The sequence below is a fragment of the Alosa sapidissima genome, chromosome 17 (genome assembly GCF_018492685.1).
Source record: "Alosa sapidissima isolate fAloSap1 chromosome 17, fAloSap1.pri, whole genome shotgun sequence".
NCBI classification, from domain to species: Eukaryota; Metazoa; Chordata; class Actinopteri; order Clupeiformes; family Clupeidae; genus Alosa; species Alosa sapidissima.
In genome coordinates, this window is record NC_055973.1 from 1,953,279 (window position 1) to 1,974,452 (window position 21,174).

At 47.2% G+C, this 21,174-nt stretch overlaps 1 protein-coding gene and 1 long non-coding RNA gene across 3 annotated transcripts in view; one reads left to right on the plus strand and one right to left on the minus strand.

The window, feature by feature from the left end:
- ly86 (lymphocyte antigen 86) overlaps window positions 1-21,174 on the plus strand; it is a 52,959-nt gene that overhangs the window by 16,245 nt on the left and 15,540 nt on the right. For both annotated transcript variants that reach the window (XM_042068086.1, XM_042068085.1), the window contains exons 3-4: window positions 18,752-18,880; window positions 19,316-19,365. In XM_042068086.1, coding sequence (XP_041924020.1) covers window positions 18,752-18,880; window positions 19,316-19,365 — 179 coding nt within the window. The remainder of the gene's footprint in view (window positions 1-18,751; window positions 18,881-19,315; window positions 19,366-21,174) is intronic.
- On the minus strand, window positions 12,505-13,781 carry LOC121688472. The gene is made up of 3 exons (XR_006024592.1): window positions 13,444-13,781; window positions 13,353-13,362; window positions 12,505-12,814 (listed from the first exon to the last, which is right to left on the minus strand). It is a non-coding gene; the product is annotated as an uncharacterized LOC121688472 (long non-coding RNA).

A 21,174-nucleotide genomic window follows, 5' to 3' on the forward strand; every position in this document is an offset into this window, starting at 1 on the left:
CTAAGTTGAGGCTTCAGCATGATGCGGTGGACGTGCCGGACCTTGCTTGGGTCATCGACAGGTGCGATTGTGTAGACAGCCCCGCCAACTTTAGGTGCTTTTAATACCTGGTACACAGTTGAACACCAGAGGTCCTGGATCTTGTGGCGTCCCCTTATCCCGTGGTCCCGAAGGTACACATGCTGGCCCTCTGGTATTGGGTCTTCTTTCACATGCTGGTCGTGGCGCCCTTTCCGTCGAGCAGCATTGGTGGCCAGGCGCTCCTGGGCTCCATCAAATGCAACCTGGAGCCTGACTTGATGTTCCCGGACCCAGTCATGCACCGTACCGACCTCTGGTTCCCGTACTCTACCCAGCAAAAAGTCAACTGGCAACCGAGGGTCCTGACCAAACATAAGAAAGAAGGGGGACTCTCCTGTCGACTGGTGTGGTGTGGTGTTATAACAAAAGACCAGTTGGGGAAGACAGGAGGCCCAGTCCCTCTTCCTGGAGTCTGGCAACGTGCGCAACAAATTGTGCATGGTTCGGTTAAACCGCTCACATTGCCCGTTGCCAGCTGGGTGATAGGGAGTGGTACGGGACTTGGTAATTCCATACAGGTTGCAAAGCTGCTGGATAAGGGCACCTTCAAAACTGCGTCCCTGGTCAGAATGAAGGCGACTTGGCACACCAAACTTAAAGAGCCACTCGTTCACCAAAACCTGGGCCACCGTAGAAGCACGCTGGTCTCGTGTCGGTACTGCTAATGTATACTTGGTGAAGACATCGGTAAGAACCAAGACGTTCTCCACCCCATTGCGCGAGGGTTCTAAGACAGTGAAGTCAACCGCCAGGATCTCGTTCGGGCGTGACGCTAACAGATGACCCATATAAGTTGGAGCTCCCCGACTAGAGTCCTTGGCCACTTGACAGCGACTGCACTCTTGGCACCATCGCTTGACCTCCGCAGACATGCCAGGCCAAAAGCACCGCCGACGAACCAGCTCCAATGTTCGTTCCACCCCTTGATGGCCGTGGTCTTGATGGAGCTGGGTCATTACTTCTGGTCTCAGGGAGGCGGGCAGAATGACTTGGAGAATCTCCTCTCCCCCATCTGGGCGGAAGATCTTGCGATACAGCAACCCATGCTCCTGGACCAACCGGTCCCATTGGCGCAGGAGGGCTAAGGCAGAGGTTGACAGTTGCCGACGCTCCATGTGATTAGGCCGCCTCTTCTGCTTCCAGAGCCTGAGTACCGGGTGAATGTCAGGGTCCGCCATCTGCAAGGCACAAAGCTCTGATGTGGAGTGAGAAGGAAAAACAGACATAACAGTGTGGCTGAACTGAGTGGGCGGTGGTAAAGATACTACCTGCTGCAGGTGAGTAGGTACGGAAGTCCAGGGAACCACCACATCTCGCCCACTTGGGCCCACTTCCAAGTGTTGCCTGGAAAGGGCATCTGCATTTGTGTTGCTCTTGCCTGAGCGATATCGGAGCTCATAATCGAATAAGGCAAGCTGAGCTGCCCACCGCTGCTCTGTTGCCCCCAGCTTAGCAGTGGCGAGATGGCTGAGCGGGTTATTATCGGTGTAAATGATACACTTGTGTCCCAGCAGATATTCCCGGAACTTCTCTGTAACGGCCCATTTGAGGGCCAAGAATTCCAGTTTCATGGAGCTGTAGTTCACCATGTTTTTCTCTGGGGGTCGTAGACCTCGGCTGGCGAATGCTATTGGCCTAACCCTGCCCTCCTGCTCCTGGGAGAGGACTGCCCCCAGACCACCATAACTGGCATCCACCTCCAGGATAAAGGGCAACGAAAAGTTAGCATAAGCCAACACAGGGGCAGAAGTGAGTCTGGTCTTTAGGCTCTCAAAACTTCTTTCACACTCCTCACTCCAAGCCACTGTGAAGTCCCGCCTCAACCCTCTCCTAGACTTTGTTCCAGCCAGCTCCGCCACCAGCTTATGCAGGGGTGCCGCCAACTTCGCAAAACCCTCTACAAAGCGGCGGTAATAGCTTGCAAAGCCAAGGAAAGAACGAAGCTCAGACACCTGACTGGGGCGGCACCAATTGGCTACGGCCTCGATTTTCTTTGGGTCAGTGGAGACACCAGCCCCAGAGATGACGTGGCCCAAGTAGGCAACTTCTGGCCTACAGAAGGCACACTTTTCTAGCTTTGCCTTCAGCCCTTCCCTCTGCAGCCTCTGCAATACTACTTCTAAGCGGTCAATATGCTGGGAGGTGTTAGATGAGAAAACTACCACATCGTCAAGATACAATAGTAGCGACTGGCAATGTTGGTCTCCGAAAATCCTTTGCATGAGCCGTTGGAACGTGCTAGGAGCATTGCACAGCCCAAAGGGCATGCGATTGTACTCAAAAAGCCCAAAGGGTGTGCAAAAAGCGGTCTTTGGCTTATCTCTCTCCAACACTGGGACCTGATTATACCCGCTTGCCAGGTCCATTGTCGAAAACAAACAAGCACCTGACAATGCATCCAAAGATTCCTCGATCCTGGGAAGTGGAAAGGCATCCTTACGGGTTTTGGCATTCAATTGCCGGTAATCCACACATAAGCGTGGGCTGCCGTCCTTCTTCCGGACCAGAACGATGGGTGAGGCATAGGGGCTGCAGCTCTCCCTAATGACCTGTGCTTCCAGTAACTGATTAATGTGAGATTTTACAACATCATACTCAGAAGGAGGCAACCGTCGGTAACGCTGCCTAACTGGAATCTCGTCGGTCACAGGAATTTCGTGAGAAATGAGACTAGTGCAACCTAGGTCGCCATCATGAGCAGAGAAAATGTCCTCATAGCTCAAGAGCAGAGACCGAACACGTTCCCCATCGGCATCTGTAAGCGCAGTCAAATCAAGGGACTCAATCTGACTCCGTATTGAACAGTTTTCTATTTGGGCAGTGGCTTCCACAGCTCGAACTTCAGCTACCCCCTTGGGGAGACTAACAACATCCACACAACTCAGAGTGCCTAAGATGGTGTGAGGGTATAGCAGGACATCAGTATTCCCTACGTTAACCACAGGGATGTACACTGTTCCCCTGGAGACCCGCACTAAAGCAGGGGAGGTCAACAGCCCTTCCGGCAAGCCAGAATCTGAGGGTTCGAACAGAACAGGGAGGTCAGAGTACTGGTTCGAACATGTTGAAGCGACAAACTTAGTTACACCCCCTGGGATGCGAGCAGCCCGCCCCCCACGCAGCTTTACTTTACCCCCAGACATAGAGGACATGGAAACGGAAACAGAATGGTGACACTGCTGCAGTGCTTGGAAAATGGGACTCGGGGCCTGGACCACTGTAGGCAAATCAAACAAGGCGGAGCCATGTTGGCCAAACAAAACCTCATAGCCTTTGCTGATGATGTTCATTCCTAACACCCCAGGCACCTTAGAGCCCCCCGGGGGATCCTTCACCACTAGCACCCCACATCTTGTTATGAGCTTTCCACACAGAGTGACATCAGGTTCAAGATACCCAACATAAGGAATCGCTAAGCCATTGGCTGCTCGGAGCTGCAGCCAATGACAGGACTTTAAGCGATCACAACCCCATGGTTTAAAATGTTGTAAGAAAAAACTTTCAATAACTGTGGACACCATAGACCCTGTATCCAACAAACAAGGAACAGTAATCCCCCCCATGACCACATCAAGGTGAGGACATGACGACATCAGATTAGGTACAGTGCCAGTCCCCATCGAGCTAACCCCAGAGTCAATAAATGCCCCATCTGAACTGTGACTCAGCAACTCAGTGGGCTTTAGTTTTCCGACCTCGGATTGGAGCTGGTGGGTCTAGCAGTGCCATCCATAGCGGATGCTAAAGAAGCGGACCGGGGTCGAAAAGGAACCTGCTCCTCATTACACTCTCTAGCGAAATGACCAGGGCGCTGGCACCTCCTACATATTAAGTTATGTTCACGAAAAGGCCTAGTGCGCCTCTGACCTTCCTGTAGGAGAGCGATACTCTGAGCTAACTGAGTAAGCTGTCCCTGTTGACTCTTAAGGATGTCTTTAAGCTCCGCTAGCTCAGAGCCCTGAGATGTATTGGTCACTGTTTGTGAGTCCCCCTGAACCTTATACTGGAGACCGTAGGCGGATGGCATCGAATGACTGCGGCCTCGTGCACCCCCAGGCGTACCCTCCCGCTCCCATCGTAAAGCCTCGGTGCGCACCTCTAACAGTGTAGATGTGGGCTGACGCCGCACCAATTGTTTAAGCTCTCTGCGGAGGGAACCATCATAAACATGCTCAATAAATTGATCGCGTAACATTACCTCTGCGTTAGTTACAGCATGTGGTGCAGCCTGTTTAACCTTCCCCATAAGGTTCATCAGCGCCAGGGAAAACTCCAGCAGACCCTCTCCATCCTGCTGCTTTCTCGAAAAGAATGCCTCCTGTAGGGATACATGAGATTGGGAACAGCCATACAGTTCATGCAATATAGACAGTACCTTCACTGGGTCCTCCCGTTCAATGGCAGGGCGATATTTAATCTCCTCCCTCGCATCCCCCTCTAAGTGATCAAATATAAAGAAAGCTTGGTCCACTGTAGAGAGATGACGAGCCCTCATGCAAGCCCACACTTCTTCCTCCCATTCATCAACGCTAATACCTGACCCGCCCCTAAACGTAGGACATTTCTTATCTCGAGGAATAAACACAAGTCTTTCCATTGGTGGACCCGGAATCACAGGTGGAGGCACTAGCCGGGCTGGTGCATCAGGGGTGGCTGTGGAGGTAGAAGCAGTAGTGTTAGCCCCTGCAGCAGCCCTCTCCTGGCGCAGTCGTTCATTGTCAGCCTTAAGCTGAGCGACCATGTCTCTGAGTTCTTGCATTTCTTCCTCCATATCTGCTACAGTAACCTACTGCAGAGAATAATCACAGGAGCAAAATGAGGGGGGGGCTACCACCAGAGGTCCAGACTGCAGAAGGGTCCCAATCCGCCGTCTTCTGGTCGGCTGCTGTCTTGTCTTTATCTACCCTAACCTACCACACAATCAAAAACCAAACACAACCAATACAAAAAGTGGTTTCACAACCTAAACAATATATCATGGAATTCACGTTTACGCTTTATTGTGCATCCTGCCGACTGCGCCAGATTGTGACCAGAGCAGTAAGGAGGGAAAGAGAGAGGCTATAAGCCACTCCCAGTAGCCCGACTACGCCACCCTGGGCTTAGTACCCTGGGACTTCTTTAAGAGAATTTGCTAAGGAAGGTTTGACACAGGTCCAAAAGCACCAAGCAGACAACGTGAATTCCAGTCAAATCATAAGTTTATTAAATAACCAAAGGGGGGGGGGACCTGAAACGAGTCAGAGGTTATGAAAGTACAAAAATATTTATTATTGTTCTTTTATTATGATACAATATGAACAGGTGATTTCTAAAGTGGGGCCAGGCTCCACTGGAGCTAAAAAGATACAGCAGATGGGGGCTTACCTGAGGGAGACAGACTAACTGGAGGTGTGTTCTAAGTTCCAGCCATCACACGTGCATACACACTGCAAGAAAGTGACTTACCAGTGACACAGCAGCCCACCGCAAGCAACAATGACACCACAAATGTGCAGCTACAGGGTCCCACCACCAGGTGACTAGCCTCCCTCAAAGAGGGCCCCACATCTGCCAAACAAACAAATAAAACAGCACCACAAGGGGGGGCAAAAATACAGTCAGCCAATACAGACGTTATGGTAGATAATGCAGGCACACCAGGACAAAAGAAATACAAACACACGCAAATGACAGACAGAACCTAAGCAGTTACCAGGATGAAGCATATGCCACTTATGCCCCGTTCCTCTCTACTAATGCGGCAAGCAACATGCAGGCTGACATAAACGCCAAATAAACCCAAACACAGGCAGACGTAGACACTAAATTAATGCCCACAAAAAGAAAAAACACAGAACGTACTTGGAAAAACCGCACACAATTAGGCTACACCAAAATAAAATAACTACAGACAAGACAGCAGCACGACCCACGCTATGCACCCCGCGTAGATGGAAAAGGCCGCGCTACCTGGACAGGACAGAAAAGACATTGAACATAAAGCCTTCTACTGCCGCCTAAAAAGTTACCCATCAAAGCAAGCATCGTACATACCTATGTTCGTAACTACGATTAGTGCACAAAGCGCCGTATGGGGAGCACTCACCCACGTTCAGCTACAGGCATACAAGAGAAAGTGTTACGACTCAAAACAGAAAATAAACTACGAGAGATTTAAGACAAACATAGGTGCATACCTGTAGAATGAATAAGGGATGGTGTCTAACACACGGGCAGCAGGAGCAGACTAGCCGGTGACCACGAAGCTACAGGTGAAGACAAACATTGATTAAACCATGTTATTAGTCTGGCAGCAAACGGGAGTATTGCAACATACCTGATGACTAAATCCGACACGCTAGGGGGTTAAACAGGCAGAGCTTACAACGCTTCTTCGTACCTGGGTGGTTTTATACTGTCCGGCCAGTAATCAGTGCGAACGAACTCCGGTGTGTAACTAATCACCACGCCCCCTTAGTTAGCGGGAGCAGGCCAGTGTGGGACATGTAGGGAAAACAGGGAGACATGGGGAAAAGACAGAAACAAGGTGAACTGGCTACAATCTACCCCCTTGTTCTTTATCGTCGCCCCGACGATAAACAGGCTAACTGGAAAATGGGCAACAGCTTAAGATCGGAGAGGAACTCCGATTAGCCAAGACACAGGTCAAGGAGAGCTTGCAATCACATTACTCTGCCTCTATACGCCACGGGGGAGGTGGTGGACATTGGAGTGTTGCCCTGCCGTGCCTCGGGCAGTCCTCCTAAGGGTAGTTTCATTGCTGTCAGAGTTGTTCTCGTCTTGAGATGTCGACAACCCAGGGGGAGGGGTCAGGACTGGAGGTGGCAGGTCCGCTGGCACCTGTGCAGGTGGAACAGGACGCCTACCATCCATAGGACCAAGCCTCAAAGAGCATGGTTCCCGGTCAACCTGGAATGGGACAGGAACTACAGCCTCTGTGGTGGAGGGGTATACCGAAGAGGGTGCAGTTGGGCCCTCTCCTGCAAGTGGAGGGGGGGGCTCAGTCACTTGAACCCACAGACCTTCTCCAGAATCTTCTTCTGGATGTGGCTGTGGCTGGAGCGGTTGCTCTTCTTGGGGGGTATTGCGAGGCTCCATCCTAAGTTGAGGCTTCAGCATGATGCGGTGGACGTGCCGGACCTTGCTTGGGTCATCGACAGGTGCGATTGTGTAGACAGCCCCGCCAACTTTAGGTGCTTTTAATACCTGGTACACAGTTGAACACCAGAGGTCCTGGATCTTGTGGCGTCCCCTTATCCCGTGGTCCCGAAGGTACACATGCTGGCCCTCTGGTATTGGGTCTTCTTTCACATGCTGGTCGTGGCGCCCTTTCCGTCGAGCAGCATTGGTGGCCAGGCGCTCCTGGGCTCCATCAAATGCAACCTGGAGCCTGACTTGATGTTCCCGGACCCAGTCATGCACCGTACCGACCTCTGGTTCCCGTACTCTACCCAGCAAAAAGTCAACTGGCAACCGAGGGTCCTGACCAAACATAAGAAAGAAGGGGGACTCTCCTGTCGACTGGTGTGGTGTGGTGTTATAACAAAAGACCAGTTGGGGAAGACAGGAGGCCCAGTCCCTCTTCCTGGAGTCTGGCAACGTGCGCAACAAATTGTGCATGGTTCGGTTAAACCGCTCACATTGCCCGTTGCCAGCTGGGTGATAGGGAGTGGTACGGGACTTGGTAATTCCATACAGGTTGCAAAGCTGCTGGATAAGGGCACCTTCAAAACTGCGTCCCTGGTCAGAATGAAGGCGACTTGGCACACCAAACTTAAAGAGCCACTCGTTCACCAAAACCTGGGCCACCGTAGAAGCACGCTGGTCTCGTGTCGGTACTGCTAATGTATACTTGGTGAAGACATCGGTAAGAACCAAGACGTTCTCCACCCCATTGCGCGAGGGTTCTAAGACAGTGAAGTCAACCGCCAGGATCTCGTTCGGGCGTGACGCTAACAGATGACCCATATAAGTTGGAGCTCCCCGACTAGAGTCCTTGGCCACTTGACAGCGACTGCACTCTTGGCACCATCGCTTGACCTCCGCAGACATGCCAGGCCAAAAGCACCGCCGACGAACCAGCTCCAATGTTCGTTCCACCCCTTGATGGCCGTGGTCTTGATGGAGCTGGGTCATTACTTCTGGTCTCAGGGAGGCGGGCAGAATGACTTGGAGAATCTCCTCTCCCCCATCTGGGCGGAAGATCTTGCGATACAGCAACCCATGCTCCTGGACCAACCGGTCCCATTGGCGCAGGAGGGCTAAGGCAGAGGTTGACAGTTGCCGACGCTCCATGTGATTAGGCCGCCTCTTCTGCTTCCAGAGCCTGAGTACCGGGTGAATGTCAGGGTCCGCCATCTGCAAGGCACAAAGCTCTGATGTGGAGTGAGAAGGAAAAACAGACATAACAGTGTGGCTGAACTGAGTGGGCGGTGGTAAAGATACTACCTGCTGCAGGTGAGTAGGTACGGAAGTCCAGGGAACCACCACATCTCGCCCACTTGGGCCCACTTCCAAGTGTTGCCTGGAAAGGGCATCTGCATTTGTGTTGCTCTTGCCTGAGCGATATCGGAGCTCATAATCGAATAAGGCAAGCTGAGCTGCCCACCGCTGCTCTGTTGCCCCCAGCTTAGCAGTGGCGAGATGGCTGAGCGGGTTATTATCGGTGTAAATGATACACTTGTGTCCCAGCAGATATTCCCGGAACTTCTCTGTAACGGCCCATTTGAGGGCCAAGAATTCCAGTTTCATGGAGCTGTAGTTCACCATGTTTTTCTCTGGGGGTCGTAGACCTCGGCTGGCGAATGCTATTGGCCTAACCCTGCCCTCCTGCTCCTGGGAGAGGACTGCCCCCAGACCACCATAACTGGCATCCACCTCCAGGATAAAGGGCAACGAAAAGTTAGCATAAGCCAACACAGGGGCAGAAGTGAGTCTGGTCTTTAGGCTCTCAAAACTTCTTTCACACTCCTCACTCCAAGCCACTGTGAAGTCCCGCCTCAACCCTCTCCTAGACTTTGTTCCAGCCAGCTCCGCCACCAGCTTATGCAGGGGTGCCGCCAACTTCGCAAAACCCTCTACAAAGCGGCGGTAATAGCTTGCAAAGCCAAGGAAAGAACGAAGCTCAGACACCTGACTGGGGCGGCACCAATTGGCTACGGCCTCGATTTTCTTTGGGTCAGTGGAGACACCAGCCCCAGAGATGACGTGGCCCAAGTAGGCAACTTCTGGCCTACAGAAGGCACACTTTTCTAGCTTTGCCTTCAGCCCTTCCCTCTGCAGCCTCTGCAATACTACTTCTAAGCGGTCAATATGCTGGGAGGTGTTAGATGAGAAAACTACCACATCGTCAAGATACAATAGTAGCGACTGGCAATGTTGGTCTCCGAAAATCCTTTGCATGAGCCGTTGGAACGTGCTAGGAGCATTGCACAGCCCAAAGGGCATGCGATTGTACTCAAAAAGCCCAAAGGGTGTGCAAAAAGCGGTCTTTGGCTTATCTCTCTCCAACACTGGGACCTGATTATACCCGCTTGCCAGGTCCATTGTCGAAAACAAACAAGCACCTGACAATGCATCCAAAGATTCCTCGATCCTGGGAAGTGGAAAGGCATCCTTACGGGTTTTGGCATTCAATTGCCGGTAATCCACACATAAGCGTGGGCTGCCGTCCTTCTTCCGGACCAGAACGATGGGTGAGGCATAGGGGCTGCAGCTCTCCCTAATGACCTGTGCTTCCAGTAACTGATTAATGTGAGATTTTACAACATCATACTCAGAAGGAGGCAACCGTCGGTAACGCTGCCTAACTGGAATCTCGTCGGTCACAGGAATTTCGTGAGAAATGAGACTAGTGCAACCTAGGTCGCCATCATGAGCAGAGAAAATGTCCTCATAGCTCAAGAGCAGAGACCGAACACGTTCCCCATCGGCATCTGTAAGCGCAGTCAAATCAAGGGACTCAATCTGACTCCGTATTGAACAGTTTTCTATTTGGGCAGTGGCTTCCACAGCTCGAACTTCAGCTACCCCCTTGGGGAGACTAACAACATCCACACAACTCAGAGTGCCTAAGATGGTGTGAGGGTATAGCAGGACATCAGTATTCCCTACGTTAACCACAGGGATGTACACTGTTCCCCTGGAGACCCGCACTAAAGCAGGGGAGGTCAACAGCCCTTCCGGCAAGCCAGAATCTGAGGGTTCGAACAGAACAGGGAGGTCAGAGTACTGGTTCGAACATGTTGAAGCGACAAACTTAGTTACACCCCCTGGGATGCGAGCAGCCCGCCCCCCACGCAGCTTTACTTTACCCCCAGACATAGAGGACATGGAAACGGAAACAGAATGGTGACACTGCTGCAGTGCTTGGAAAATGGGACTCGGGGCCTGGACCACTGTAGGCAAATCAAACAAGGCGGAGCCATGTTGGCCAAACAAAACCTCATAGCCTTTGCTGATGATGTTCATTCCTAACACCCCAGGCACCTTAGAGCCCCCCGGGGGATCCTTCACCACTAGCACCCCACATCTTGTTATGAGCTTTCCACACAGAGTGACATCAGGTTCAAGATACCCAACATAAGGAATCGCTAAGCCATTGGCTGCTCGGAGCTGCAGCCAATGACAGGACTTTAAGCGATCACAACCCCATGGTTTAAAATGTTGTAAGAAAAAACTTTCAATAACTGTGGACACCATAGACCCTGTATCCAACAAACAAGGAACAGTAATCCCCCCCATGACCACATCAAGGTGAGGACATGACGACATCAGATTAGGTACAGTGCCAGTCCCCATCGAGCTAACCCCAGAGTCAATAAATGCCCCATCTGAACTGTGACTCAGCAACTCAGTGGGCTTTAGTTTTCCGACCTCGGATTGGAGCTGGTGGGTCTAGCAGTGCCATCCATAGCGGATGCTAAAGAAGCGGACCGGGGTCGAAAAGGAACCTGCTCCTCATTACACTCTCTAGCGAAATGACCAGGGCGCTGGCACCTCCTACATATTAAGTTATGTTCACGAAAAGGCCTAGTGCGCCTCTGACCTTCCTGTAGGAGAGCGATACTCTGAGCTAACTGAGTAAGCTGTCCCTGTTGACTCTTAAGGATGTCTTTAAGCTCCGCTAGCTCAGAGCCCTGAGATGTATTGGTCACTGTTTGTGAGTCCCCCTGAACCTTATACTGGAGACCGTAGGCGGATGGCATCGAATGACTGCGGCCTCGTGCACCCCCAGGCGTACCCTCCCGCTCCCATCGTAAAGCCTCGGTGCGCACCTCTAACAGTGTAGATGTGGGCTGACGCCGCACCAATTGTTTAAGCTCTCTGCGGAGGGAACCATCATAAACATGCTCAATAAATTGATCGCGTAACATTACCTCTGCGTTAGTTACAGCATGTGGTGCAGCCTGTTTAACCTTCCCCATAAGGTTCATCAGCGCCAGGGAAAACTCCAGCAGACCCTCTCCATCCTGCTGCTTTCTCGAAAAGAATGCCTCCTGTAGGGATACATGAGATTGGGAACAGCCATACAGTTCATGCAATATAGACAGTACCTTCACTGGGTCCTCCCGTTCAATGGCAGGGCGATATTTAATCTCCTCCCTCGCATCCCCCTCTAAGTGATCAAATATAAAGAAAGCTTGGTCCACTGTAGAGAGATGACGAGCCCTCATGCAAGCCCACACTTCTTCCTCCCATTCATCAACGCTAATACCTGACCCGCCCCTAAACGTAGGACATTTCTTATCTCGAGGAATAAACACAAGTCTTTCCATTGGTGGACCCGGAATCACAGGTGGAGGCACTAGCCGGGCTGGTGCATCAGGGGTGGCTGTGGAGGTAGAAGCAGTAGTGTTAGCCCCTGCAGCAGCCCTCTCCTGGCGCAGTCGTTCATTGTCAGCCTTAAGCTGAGCGACCATGTCTCTGAGTTCTTGCATTTCTTCCTCCATATCTGCTACAGTAACCTACTGCAGAGAATAATCACAGGAGCAAAATGAGGGGGGGGCTACCACCAGAGGTCCAGACTGCAGAAGGGTCCCAATCCGCCGTCTTCTGGTCGGCTGCTGTCTTGTCTTTATCTACCCTAACCTACCACACAATCAAAAACCAAACACAACCAATACAAAAAGTGGTTTCACAACCTAAACAATATATCATGGAATTCACGTTTACGCTTTATTGTGCATCCTGCCGACTGCGCCAGATTGTGACCAGAGCAGTAAGGAGGGAAAGAGAGAGGCTATAAGCCACTCCCAGTAGCCCGACTACGCCACCCTGGGCTTAGTACCCTGGGACTTCTTTAAGAGAATTTGCTAAGGAAGGTTTGACACAGGTCCAAAAGCACCAAGCAGACAACGTGAATTCCAGTCAAATCATAAGTTTATTAAATAACCAAAGGGGGGGGGGACCTGAAACGAGTCAGAGGTTATGAAAGTACAAAAATATTTATTATTGTTCTTTTATTATGATACAATATGAACAGGTGATTTCTAAAGTGGGGCCAGGCTCCACTGGAGCTAAAAAGATACAGCAGATGGGGGCTTACCTGAGGGAGACAGACTAACTGGAGGTGTGTTCTAAGTTCCAGCCATCACACGTGCATACACACTGCAAGAAAGTGACTTACCAGTGACACAGCAGCCCACCGCAAGCAACAATGACACCACAAATGTGCAGCTACAGGGTCCCACCACCAGGTGACTAGCCTCCCTCAAAGAGGGCCCCACATCTGCCAAACAAACAAATAAAACAGCACCACAAGGGGGGGCAAAAATACAGTCAGCCAATACAGACGTTATGGTAGATAATGCAGGCACACCAGGACAAAAGAAATACAAACACACGCAAATGACAGACAGAACCTAAGCAGTTACCAGGATGAAGCATATGCCACTTATGCCCCGTTCCTCTCTACTAATGCGGCAAGCAACATGCAGGCTGACATAAACGCCAAATAAACCCAAACACAGGCAGACGTAGACACTAAATTAATGCCCACAAAAAGAAAAAACACAGAACGTACTTGGAAAAACCGCACACAATTAGGCTACACCAAAATAAAATAACTACAGACAAGACAGCAGCACGACCCACGCTATGCACCCCGCGTAGATGGAAAAGGCCGCGCTACCTGGACAGGACAGAAAAGACATTGAACATAAAGCCTTCTACTGCCGCCTAAAAAGTTACCCATCAAAGCAAGCATCGTACATACCTATGTTCGTAACTACGATTAGTGCATAAAGCGCCGTATGGGGAGCACTCACCCACGTTCAGCTACAGGCATACAAGAGAAAGTGTTACGACTCAAAACAGAAAATAAACTACGAGAGATTTAAGACAAACATAGGTGCATACCTGTAGAATGAATAAGGGATGGTGTCTAACACACGGGCAGCAGGAGCAGACTAGCCGGTGACCACGAAGCTACAGGTGAAGACAAACATTGATTAAACCATGTTATTAGTCTGGCAGCAAACGGGAGTATTGCAACATACCTGATGACTAAATCCGACACGCTAGGGGGTTAAACAGGCAGAGCTTACAACGCTTCTTCGTACCTGGGTGGTTTTATACTGTCCGGCCAGTAATCAGTGCGAACGAACTCCGGTGTGTAACTAATCACCACGCCCCCTTAGTTAGCGGGAGCAGGCCAGTGTGGGACATGTAGGGAAAACAGGGAGACATGGGGAAAAGACAGAAACAAGGTGAACTGGCTACACCTATTTCCTATAGAATTGATTTTAAGATTATGTTAATTACTTACAAAGCTCTGAATGGCCTAGCACCTTCATATATCTCTGAGCTTTTAATATCTTATCAACCACAAAGGAAACTTAGATCATCCAATTCTAATCTTTTAATCATACCCAAAGTGCTCCACAAACAAAGTGGAGAAGCTGCTTTTATCCATTATGCCCCCAAACTATGGAACACCCTGCCTCTGTACATCAAGCAGGCGAGTTCAGTAAATATTTTTTAAAAAGATCTGAAAACATACCTGTACAGGAAAGCTTTTAGTTAACTCATCTTATCCTGTAGACTACTTTTTCAGATTATTCTACATCTGCTGCTATTGGAGGGCGCAGCCAGCCAGAAGCAGATGGGCTCCCCCTATTAAGTCAGGTTCTGCTCAAGGTTTCTTCCTGGAATATGGGAGTTTTTCCTTGCCACAGTTGCCATATGGTGTGCTTGTGGGGGGTAAAGGGTTAAGGCTGCCAGTCTTATGACATGTTATTCTCTATATTTTTGATATGTTGCTGAGTGGATCATAAACGGCCCCAGCAATGAAGAAAAGTGATTGATAATGACTGACTGACTATTATTGTGTTACATGTTTCAAATGTAAAGCACTTTGAGCTGCATTCTGTGTATGAAAGGTGCTATACAAATAAAGCTTATTATTATTATTATTATTATAATCTTATCATTAATTACGTTGGTGACGTACATCGTTCGAGACGAGAGATGTAGTCCACTGAGCGGATTCGCACAAAACCAACATAACTTTTGAAGTCTATCGAACAACAGTACTTTCTTGACATGAAAAATTATCTTTTAAATTCACACACATCATATGTGAAATTCGTGGCACAATTCAAACTGGACCAAAAAATAATTGTTATCTCTCCATTAACTCCCGTTCATATTTTTTTGAAAGAAAGGTCCCTTGTAGCGGAAGTAAAACGGAAGTCACTGGGACACTATAAAGTCTCGTGTCCGTGGCAAAGTATCGTTTGTCATTCACTAACAAAAGGCAACACCTCTGCTTTTGCCGAGTCGTCGCTGGTAGAATACTTAGTGATGGGTAAATGAAGCCTCGAGCGCTGAGTAATGTGCCGAAGCTTCGAAACATGGAAAACAAGGAAAACACAGTGACATCTGGTGGTTTGCATAAATTATCGCAGCCACAGACTAGTGAAAAGAATGGCTACAACGTTCAACACAATGCCAAAGCTTCGAAATGTTCTCATTCATTACATTAAAAGTGTTTGCAATTTGGATTCTGTTTGTCTCAATTCAATACAATAAAATACGATTAGGGAACTTAATCCCGTCACTCGTTATCACGTGAAGATTGGTGTTTCGGTAGAGGCGTGAAATCATGTGTTATCCCAGTCAATGATCCAATCGGTCTCCCATCCACTTAACAACCGCAGTAGACACTAGTTAGCTTCTGAACCAGGACGAAGTATTATCAACCTCAACACGCTATGGACGAGAGTGAAAAGGAAACGACCAGGCACCTAATTAAACCAAACCCTATATGGCCCGACATGTTACGTTTCATGAATCAAACTTTCAATAAAAGGAAAATATTATGTCAGCCATTATTGTTAGGCCTACATAGAAATTATTAGCCTGTATTGCTTTTAAATTACATGATTGAAGTTGAGACAAGATTGCAACACAGACACGTTTTAATGTCAGTGTTCTAAATGGCAAAGCTTTAGGCTAAGCCTAGGCTATTTTTTCTTTATTTCTATGTGCATGATATTATGGATTATGGACATTTTCCGGAAAGAAAAGAATGTAAATTCCCAAACAGAGAAGGCATCCTATATAAAACAGGGCTACCCTATAGAAACACAAATTTCACACAACTCATTCCGACACTAGAGCGGGTGCCCTGGTTCGCACAATTCAAAGCCTTTGAATCATTCCGAAGCAGTCACATGTGTGTGTGTCCCAAACGAAGCTTCAGACATCACATTCACAAACTGAGGCCTCGTTTGTCATCAGTCACGTGATTTTTATGGAAACGACACAAGCCTCGAACCGGGGCTTCATCTGGCACGGCCCTTTCTGCTCGACACAAGCTCCGAAGCCTCGCTTCATTGGGCACATCACTAAGAATAGGCTACTTGTCCTCAGTTCAGCAACGAAGCAAAGCATCTCGTTTAGGACGACTACTGTGGTGGTTTAGAGCTTTCACACAGGTATGCTATTTATGTTTGAGCAGACATAGAAATGTATTGTAGCTGTGGTAGTCAAGTGTCTTTAAAGGGACACCAGGCAACGTTTTCGTGTTAATTAATCATCTTCGTAAGTCGGTATATGGTTAAATGGCTCATTACGGGGCGAATGAAGGCTCTATCGCCCGCCCATACTGCCTGTAGGAAGAATATCCCACTTGCAAGTTCGGTGTATCCTACCCGCCGACCGAAGCAGGATCAGTTTACAGCACAGAGGCAGGCAAACGAAACGCTAGAGATTGTTGCAAACGTGTGTATAATGGCAGAGCCGGCGAAGGAGCAGCGAAAACCCTTGACGGAAGACGCAAAGAAAAGGAAAAGAGCTTCAGACCGAGCGAGGGGGAGTTTCGTAGAGAAAAAGCATCAGGCTTGCCTGGTGTCCCTTTAACCTAACGAATGCTTTTAGACTGGGCACATAGTAACTTTGATGGACAAGGGATATGCCAAACGAACACTGGAGGTTCCGTACCCTTGCTGTGTCCATTATTAGGTATGACCAGAGCCCGTTTACGGAGAGCCGGATCACTCCCTATTTTAACTCCATTGTACCTGCAATCTACTGCAGTTCCGCTAGGGGTGATCACGAATAAGTGCAAAAACAATGGGGGTCTATGGAGCTAGACGGTGTCTCTTTCACCTGGTTGTCGTTGAAAAATCGAAGATTGGATTATGGTTTCTGCAAGATCAATATGGATTATAGGTCAAAAGTTGAATGAACGAGTACTTACGTCCTTTCGATTTCTTACAGGTTGGGTCGTTGTTGCCCACAACACACTAGCTTTCTGCTAATGAATGACGTCATTAAAAAGGCTTTTTAGAACAAATAAGTGACTCAAAAAATATAATACTCAGCGGTGTGTATTTTCTCTGCCCCTTCTTTTGCATGCAACATTCAAATTTCTGGGCAAAAAATTATATCCAGCTCTATAGACCTCCGTTCATTTTGCACTTTTCGTGAGCGCCCTCATGTGGAACCAGAACAGGAACTGCAACCAGTTCAGAAACCGGAGGCTTATTAGACATTCTCTGGTATGACCTCCCGTTTTGTGCACTAACTAACATCAGTTCAGTCGTAACAACTGCTACTTTTTAACAACTGTTACAGTGCGAGCTGCATCCACACCATAGACAGTAAAAGAGTACATTCACACGGTATTTCCATATGGGAGACTGTTACTACGGGGGCATAGGGTCTATGCTCCTGGCGGTATTAGTTCATACAGTAGATTTACTATCGGGTTTAACCATTGATTTAGTGCATCCATACTGGAAACTGGTAGCCTACTCCTGAGCCTTAGGGGTTGTACAGGTTGAATTAGATTTGCTAGTACTTAGTACACTTACACTGTGAGCTTTTAGCAGACTCTTAAAGTATCTGTGATACCCTCAGACCGAAGTACTACATTAATCCCCAGAAGGTCATAATCTTAAGCAGGGCTCCTCACTCCTCAGTGTTTGCTGTGATCACCTTTGTTTGGTCAGCTTGTAGTGCACCTTACCTTGGCTCAGGCCATTTTTTGCTGTGCTGTAAATCATACATTTCCCTTTCTTTTTTTTCTTTTGTGTCCTGTGTGCCACTATTTATTGTGAGGAGACCCCGTCCTGGTTGATCTTTGTGGATGCTCTTTGTAAACTTGAAGCCTATGTTGAGTGCCCTACCAAACTGTCATCATTGCTTTTTAAAGACTATGTATACAGAACATTTTCGGATATTGAACTAATACATTTTGAATGTTTTTATTAGTCTCGTTCTAGAGACTGCTTATGTGACAAACTTGACAATTTGGAAAATAAATATATTTTTGTATCAGTCTCAACTCGTTTCCTGCGTGCTTTGGTAATTCTTAGCTGTAGGTCATGCATATATATATTAAGTCACCATAGTCTAACACGGATAAAAAGGTACTTTGGACCAATGTTTTTTCTTGCAGTAAAAGGAAAGCAATTCTTTAAACGGAGGCCTTAAACTTAAACCTCAATTTTTTTAAAAAGATTATCTATATGAACATCAAAAAAGTACTTGTCATTAAGCCAGATGCCAAGGTACTTATATGAGGTTACCCCTTTGTGCGGTCAGAATTTGATCGTGCCCGTGTGAAAGTCATGTATTATTTTTTTTGCCAGTTAGTACCAGTTTTAAGTTGACTAAAGATATTTGTAGTGAATTAAATGCAGTGTGTAATAATAATAATAATAATACCTTCGACTTATATAGCGCCTTTCATGGTACCCAAGGTCGCTTTACAACACATGGATGGGGGGACCTCACTAGTAACCACCACCAATGTGTAGCACCCACCTGGGTGATGCACGGCAGCCATTATGCGCCAGAACGCTCACCACACACCAGCTTGAGGTGGGGGGTATCCATTGGCTCTTGTATTGAGGGAGCAATAGCATAAAGGATTGTATCATCTGCATAAAGGTGTACACTCTGGGCCAAAGCTTCCGAAAACAGAGCGGCATTCAAAGTGTTAAGCTGGTAAGCTGTTTTTTTCAGCCGGGTTTCAACGTATTTTGAAAACAATCAATGGTATTATCTTAATATTCTGGCAAGTTTAAAATATAATGATGGTCGACAGTGCATGGGCCAGAAGTGGTGGTCCAATATCTGGAAGCCTGCTGACTATCTGGGTTTTGCTCACAATTTGGTCCTCACAATAAGTCTGTTGTATTGCTGTGTTCTTTAGAGCACTCCATTGAGGAGTTGTACCTGTCGTTGGATCTACTTCATGGTGACCAAAAACTTCTGCACTATGATGAATACCTGTGTTTGCACCACCTCCCGCGCTTTCCCTTCTGTGGGCGAAAGAAGGGAGGTAAGATTCTAGAATGGATGTGATGAAAAGCTACAACATGTGTCAAGTACTATAACCCCTTTCAAATATGATTAAGGCCCTACGTTTGCAATGTTGGCTATACTGATCAGACTCCTCAAACACATTCATTCTTTAACTTCCTTACTTTACTGCAGCATATTATCTTCCACTGTTTTACACTTGACAATGAAAAGCAATGTATCCTAGGTAAATGTGGTATTTGAGTCCTACATCATGTGGTATATTGTCTAACACTAAGTAAACACTCTGAGAAATGCTATTTGTCATGCTTCTCTATAAAACTCTGTTTAAAATGAAATGATTCTGTTAAAGATTAACTAGCTGCACAGCTTTATCAACTTTTATATATATATATATATATATATATATATATATATATATATATAAAATATATATATTATTTTTATTCTACAGAGCTAATTAATCATGACTGGCCTTTGAAGATCAAGTCGATACCTTTTAAGGTAGGTTTGCATGTATACTGATATATATCAATAGAGTTGGGGTTAGATTTTTACCGATTACTTTTATTAGGGGTCCAAGATGATAAGAGGGTGAATGGTCATATTGGTTTATCGATAAAATTAGAGTAATTAATTGTGACAAATTTATTTGTAATGTAATGTTTTAGGGTACTGCTTTAAATGTGCTGTGTGTATGTTTCAGCACCAGTCATATGTGTACATTTAGCTACCTCCAAACAAAGTGGGGCAGCATTTCACCAGAAGAATTATTTAGGCTAATAATTGCAGCAATGACATGTTTCAAGATTGTAAACAGTTACTAAATTGATTACAACTTGATTACAACCTTGGATTGTCCTAAAAAATAAAGTAAATAATAGCAAGAGAGTCGGATTCTGGCCATGGCATCAACATTCGGCATAAGAACAGCTTAAAGACCATCTTAAATCTAGGGCTGTGTTCAGTTGTGACTCTATAGACCAGTGGTCCCCAAACTACGGCCCGCGGGCCAGATACGGCCCGCCACCTCATTTTGGGTGGCCCCCTAAAACATGTCTGTGGTATATAGCAACCGGCCCGCACGGGAGTACGACATCGTCAAACTATAACCTCCGCAATTTCCCCCATTCATTCTCTATGGCGAGTCTTAACAGTACACATGTAATACTCTTTTGGCGCTGTTTCGCGTTTGCCATCAAAAACGGAATGAAATGTAGTCCTACCTGCAAACAATGTAAGAGGCCTATGCTGACTGCATCAGTGCTCAAAGTATTCTAAAAGTTTATCAATGAATTGTTAATAACTAACTAACTTATATTCAAGTCATATTTCTGGGACTTTCTGGGATAATTATTTTTATTTGTTCAAATGTTCATACAATGTTCACAAGTTCAGGTGAGTGAAAGTTAAAATGGTGGTCATTTCAGACCACTTCAGCAAATTCTCATAGTTTGATAACTTTAAATTTTCAGAGTTCAGAGTTCACACATTTTTAATGAAATATACTTTTGGGATTACCTGCTAATACTTTTGGGAATGCAAAAGTCTTTTTATTAGTATCATTTAATACATGATGGCAATATAAACACAGCTAACAATGGTATTAAATTGCAATAGCCTATAGAATAAATGTAATGGAATATTCAACTAAGGTAGACTGCTGTTGTTCACAGCTAGTTATGGTTACTGATATACACTGAGTCTCTGGCCCTCTCTTACAGCCAGGCATAGTAAGCTGGCCCTCGGAAGAAAACGTTTGGGGACCACTGCTATAGACAGTTGCTTATTAAAAGTCAACAAATCATGAAACTTGATCCACTTAAGCAACACCAAAGAGTTTTTTGTACCTTAAAATAATGTTTCCAAAATCGTTTTTAGTGGTTTATCAACTCGTAACAGGGTGAACGGCACTTCTGCATTCGCTTCGCGAGCCTCTATCAGCTATAACCGCACTATGCAAGTTTGCCAGATCGGGTAGCGGATCTGTAGTTTGATGGAATGAGACATAAGAAACTACACATAAGAAACTCACACTCTGTGGACACATGATGTGCTCTACCCTCCCTTAACTTCTAAGTACCCTTGAGCAAGGCATCTAACCCCTAACTGCTCCCTGTGTGTGTGTGTGAGCTATACTCACAGATCACTGAAATGTAGAAAAATTCCCATGTGTGGAACACCTGGCTATACTAAAACACTGCTCACCATAACACATTGTGTGCAATAGAGCTGCACAGTCCCGCCCACAGCCAAAATGCGGTTAGGTGCCGGAAGTAAGATTCCCATTCATTTGTCTCATTGACGTTTTGG